This window comes from Plectropomus leopardus, chromosome 13 (genome assembly GCF_008729295.1).
Source record: "Plectropomus leopardus isolate mb chromosome 13, YSFRI_Pleo_2.0, whole genome shotgun sequence".
Lineage (NCBI taxonomy): Eukaryota > Metazoa > Chordata > Actinopteri > Perciformes > Serranidae > Plectropomus > Plectropomus leopardus.
In genome coordinates, this window is record NC_056475.1 from 5,143,107 (window position 1) to 5,148,452 (window position 5,346).

The following is a 5,346-nucleotide window of genomic DNA, read 5'->3' on the forward strand; positions in this document are numbered from 1 at the left end:
TTCATAAGCATTAATATGTTCAAAACTTTAATGTTGCAGCTGGTTAAAGTGGAGTTCATTTTAATTTCTTTACATACTAGTGGGCTGCTTTATCTGTATTATAAGTTATTAGTTTATTATTAATTAATGTTATATTAATAAAAAATATCTGTAAAATAACTAGTAACTAAAGCTATTGAATAAAATGTAGTGTAGTAAATATCACAATATTTGCTTCCACGATGTAGTGGAGTAGAAGTATAAAGTAGCAGAAAATGGAAATACTCTAGTTAAGTACAAGTAACCCAAAGTTGTCCTTAAGAACAGTATTTAAGTAAATGTACTTAGTTAGATTCCACTACTGTGGAAACGCTGACTGACTTTTACCGGAATATATTAATTAATTTTTCAGCAGAGCTAATAGTAGTTTTGGGGTTATATTTTTGCCTGATAATTATAAAGATTAATTTTTATAGCACACTGGAGCATGGCTGGAAGTGTACAGCAGAGCAAGCAACAAAGGATGTTACATTTTAAATACTTTAAAAATGTGTAGAGCTCATTATTTCCTCTTTTTTCTGAACTTGCGTAATTGGAGTGCTGAGTCTGGTTGTGATGGATCGTGCAGGCGGGGAGAGGTGTCTGCACTTGCAAAGCTTGGCAAATATCCACACAGTCATCGGTAAAGATCTTATAATGTGTCGGTGCTGCCTTCACATCTGCAGCCCGTGGTGAACGTGCCCTGGCTGCAGGAGGAGAGAGCTGTGCTGGGACTTCCTTCTGATGGGTCTGTGCCAGGAGTTGTTCCCCACATGCAGCTAGGGACATGATGTGCTCACCCTCTCTCTCTCACACACTCCCTCTTTCTCCCTCCCTGCTTCCTCACTGTTGCCTGCCAGCCCCAAAAATAAACCTTACCTCAGAGGGACACTCGCTGAAATGTTTATTGAATGTCTTTCTCTCTCCCTCTGCTTCTTCTGGCTACCCGTTTCTCTCTCTCTCTCCTGCGTTCCTGTTCTCTCATGTGTAAACATGTGTGCAGGATAAGCTCACTCTGAGTTTCTTTTGTAGTGAATGTTGTCGTGCCCTACTGCCTTATTACTCAAACTATCCCCACAAATGCTGTGAGACAGTTGGGTAATGGTATTTGTGGTTTGAAGCAATGTACTGAACATTGCTGTTCTGGTTTTTAAAAAAAAGTCCTGGGAAAACAAGTATGTTCTCTGTGCTAGTGCTTCCACTCAAATGCCACAGTTAGATGCACAGTACATCTTGTTGTGGCATGAATTTCTTGAGATTTATCCTCTTTTTTAACACTTAAATGGGATATAAAAAGCATTAGAAGCTGTGATTAGAAGAGTTATACTTTGTCATTGTCTCATAGGGATCATTCCTAATTGCTCACATCAGTTTGGGTATGACGGGATCCTCTAAAGTATCATTTGAGATGCCTCTCAGCACAGTGTGTTAAGTTTTTCTAGTTATTAATATGTAGTATTTGAGTTTTGGTTAAGCAGCTGTTCAGTCTTTGAAAGTTAAAGTGGGTAGTGTTGTTGCAGTAATTACTGTGTTGGTACAATTTGCTTCACAGATTTGGTGTTAAGATCAAGCTTTTTTTTTTTACTACTAAAGAACTGATTAAAAATGTCATCAAGAAATATCAAAATACCAAATTATGACATCAAAACCTGCGATGTGATTTGGTATCAAAAACTTTGGGGATTTCTGTAAGGACTGTATTTTTCAGGACATTTCCAGGATTTTATGATGTCTCTAGGATTTCAGGAAATTTCTAGGATTTTAGAGCGTTTCTAGGATTTTAGGACTTTTTAAGGATTTCGGGACATTTCTAGGATTTCAGGACGTTTCTAGGATTTGAGAATGTTTTTAGTATTTTAGGACATCAGGGGCTTATGTCAGGGGATGGGGGTGATCCTCCACTGGCACTTTTGGTGCATTTCATTCACTATGGCATCTTGTGTGTACTAAAAGTTAAAAAAAAAAAAAAATCCCAGTGTGAATCGCTTCATTTGTATTGTGAATTAGAAAGAGTTTGGGGGTCACCTGGCACCCGTGGGCAGTAAGCTGAGTATCACTGCCCTGACAGGTAAACTTGTAAGACATGCTGTAGTGCCCTCTTTTAGTTCTAATGCTGTTTCTAATGTCTGTCTTTTTGTCTTTCTGTCCTCAGTAACATCCCCAGTGTGGGTAGCACCATGGACCAGGACTACAGCCAGACCTACACCCCTCAGACCCACACGCCTTTCATGTCAAACAGCGCTCCACCAAGCAACAGCGGCGCTGGCATCCTGCCTTCACCTGCCACGCCGCGTTTCTCTGCGCCCACCCCCCGTACGCCGCGCACCCCACGCACACCTCGAGGCCCCTCCAGCGTCCAGGGCTCGCTCAAGTACGAGAACTCCGACCTGTACTCCCCTGCGTCCACGCCCTCCACCTGCCGACCGCTGAACTCCGTCGAGCCGGCCACCGTACCCTCCATCCCAGAGGCCCACAGCCTCTACGTCACCCTCATCCTCTCCGAGTCAGTCATGAACCTCTTTAAGGACTGCAACTTCGACAGCTGCTGCATCTGCGTGTGCAACATGAACATAAAGGGAGCCGATGTGGGCGTGTACCTGAGCGACCCCATCGGCGAGGCTCAGGAACCCTGCAGCTGCGGCTTCAGCGCCGTGGTCAACCGGCGTTATGGTAACGGCTCGGGCCTCTTCCTGGAGGACGAGCTGGATATCATTGGCCGCGGCTCGGACGTAAGCAGAGAGGCAGAGAAGCGCTTCGAGGAGCTGCGGCTCTCCTCGCTGGAAAGAACTGGAGTAGGAAGGGGCGACCGCGTCCCAGACGAGCTGATTCTTCTGCTGCAGGACCAGTGTACTAACCCTTTTTCACCAATTTCAATCCTGGAGCATGACATCGTGACACGGGGGCCGAGTGGGGCCCCTGTGCCGCCCTGTGTGAGGGTGGAGGAGCGAGACTACCACAGCGACTGCTACATGGCGCTGGAGCACGGCAGGCAGTTCATGGACAACATGTCGGGTGGCAAGGTGGATGAGGCGCTGGTCAAGAGCACCTGCCTGCACCACTGGGCCAAACAAAACGGTAAAAATGTGGCTTTTATAGATTTTAATGCAAAATGGCTCAATTAGACACCATATTCTTTAATTCAGCCTGTTTTTATGTAACAATCATTAATCCAAAATCATTTAGTCAACACAACAGCAATAGAGGGAAGAGAGGGGTGGGAATCACAGAAGGCCTATGATGCAATATTATAACAATAATTAAATATTATTGCAATTTAAAATGGTTTACGATATGCAGAGCACTGTCATAAAATATATTAGGGGTTAACAGATTATCAGCTTGGCCGATTACAGATAAAATTAATAAATAAAAAAGTGCAAAGGTTTTTTTTGCTGTCATTTGTTATTTGTAACCTTGTAAACATTGTTACAGATAAAAACACTGAACTATAACTAAATTTAGGACAAAAAAAAGATTTGTTGAGATGCTCACTGACTCATTTTTAAAGTAGGAGGAGTCATGTTGTGATTAACCTTGACCTCTGGCTTTACTCGTCCGTTCTTCAGCAGTGGACGTGAGTGCGCTGTGCTCTCAGGATGTGCTGCGGGTGCTGATGTCCCTGCAGCCTGTACTCCAGGACGCGATCCAGAAGAAGAGGACGGTACGGTCGTGGGGCGTTCAGGGTCCCCTCACCTGGCAGCAGTTCCACAAGATGGCTGGACGGGGCTCTTACGGTAAAGCTAGGGACAAAGTGGGACATTTGTCTTCATACGTAGCTTTGACTGATGCTTAGCTGCCATCCGGTTTAATCAGATATCACTAGGCAGGTTTCCATTAAGCTTCATATTGCGCAAATTGAAATTGCGAATATAAAAATGAAAACATGTCAGTTTTGAAAAAAGTGGTATTTCAGGCGATTTGAAAAAGCCATATATTAAAAACTGCAATGGAAACAGTTTTTTTGCTTTTATAGACCACATGATGCTTTGGCTATGTGCTCATCGTTAGCAACTAGCTCCCTTAGACATGATGCAGCAGGCGCTGCTGCAAGAGGTGTAATTGCAAAAGTTGAGTGGATCATTTGAAAGTTTTGAATCCTCACTTCTCTCCCTCTGTGAAATCGTAGACTGTCACCTCCCAGATTCCCTCATATGTAGTCACTCCCATGTATAAAGGGCTCGCCTTTCCATTATCGCTCTCAAAACACGCCTACGCCGCCTTCTATTGGAAATAATGACAGCTAGTGCTGTGGCTGCAGTAGAAATAAACCTGCCAATGTTTTGAACATCCATCACCGTGCTTCTTGGAAATGTTATCACGAAGAGACGATGTGCATAACATCACTCTGTGGAAATGTAGCCATCTCAAAACTTTCGAAAATATCACTTAACGCAAATCTGTAATGGAAACCTGCCTTGTGAGTCATTGTTTTCCACCACACACTGTAGACATCAGAGGTTTCAGACTTTTCTGCCAAGAATGAGATTCTCAGAGAAACTTTGAGGGTGACAATAGCGTTCAGTGTTCGTGTGTGTGTGTTTTGGGGTATAAAAACTCTGGATGTTGTCAGGTCAGTAGGCAGTGTTGTCCCTCTGCTGCGGTCCAGATGTCAGCTCTGTTGGGAGGAGCTGTCAGATCGTTTGGCGACCTCACATTCAGGCAGAAAGAAGAGGGGGGGTAGCTGACATCTTACCTGTAAACACCACTTGCTCACTTTCCTTTCTTTCTGCCTCCTTCCACGCTTTGTTCCCCCTCTTTCTCCTCTTCCCTCCTCTTCTCTCCCCCACAGGCACAGACGAGTCCCCGGAGCCCCTGCCCATCCCCACCTTCCTGGTGGGTTATGAGTATGACTTTGTGGTGCTGTCTCCGTTTGGTCTGCCCTACTGGGAGAAACTGCTGCTGGATCCCTTCGGTTCCCAGCGGGACATCGGGTACCTGGTGGTTTGTCCTGACAACGAGGCCTTGCTCAGCGGCGCCAAGACCTTCTTCAGAGATCTCACCGCCGTCTACGAGGTAGAGTGCTAACACTTCACTCATTTATTCTTCTGTCTTTTCTTATCATGCAGAACATGAAATAAACTCCCAGATGATGTAAGACAAGCCCCGACTCTGACCACTTTTAAGTCAAAGCTAAAAAAACGTCCTTTTTTACGCTGCCTGCTCCATCCGGTAATGACTTCAAATTATTTTTAAACTGGGTTTAATATCATTTTAAATCATTCTTTAATCTTTGCACCTCTGCACTTTTGCTATTTTCAATGCTGATTTTTATTTTCAAATGTTTAAATAGTGTAGTAATTAATTTTATCTTTTATATCTTAAATTTTT

General features: G+C 43.9%; 1 protein-coding gene across 1 annotated transcript; it reads left to right on the forward strand.

Annotated features, from left to right (window-relative positions):
* The first annotated feature begins 466 nt into the window (after window positions 1–466).
* On the forward strand, window positions 467–5,043 carry LOC121952729 (mediator of RNA polymerase II transcription subunit 13-like). Its single transcript, XM_042499543.1, has 5 exons — window positions 467–478; window positions 705–766; window positions 2,171–3,093; window positions 3,585–3,752; window positions 4,808–5,043. The coding sequence occupies exons 1-5, from the start codon at window positions 467–469 to the stop codon at window positions 5,041–5,043; spliced, it is 1,401 nt and encodes a 466-aa protein (XP_042355477.1).
* The last annotated feature ends 303 nt before the right edge of the window (window positions 5,044–5,346 follow it).

Excerpts from the sequence above, each read along its gene's own strand:
- LOC121952729 (XM_042499543.1), top strand. Across the intron at positions 3,094-3,584 it reads CCACTGGGCCAAACAAAACG|CAGTGGACGTGAGTGCGCTG; the intron begins GTAAAAATGTGG and ends TCCGTTCTTCAG. Across the intron at positions 3,753-4,807 it reads GGCTGGACGGGGCTCTTACG|GCACAGACGAGTCCCCGGAG; the intron begins GTAAAGCTAGGG and ends TCTCCCCCACAG.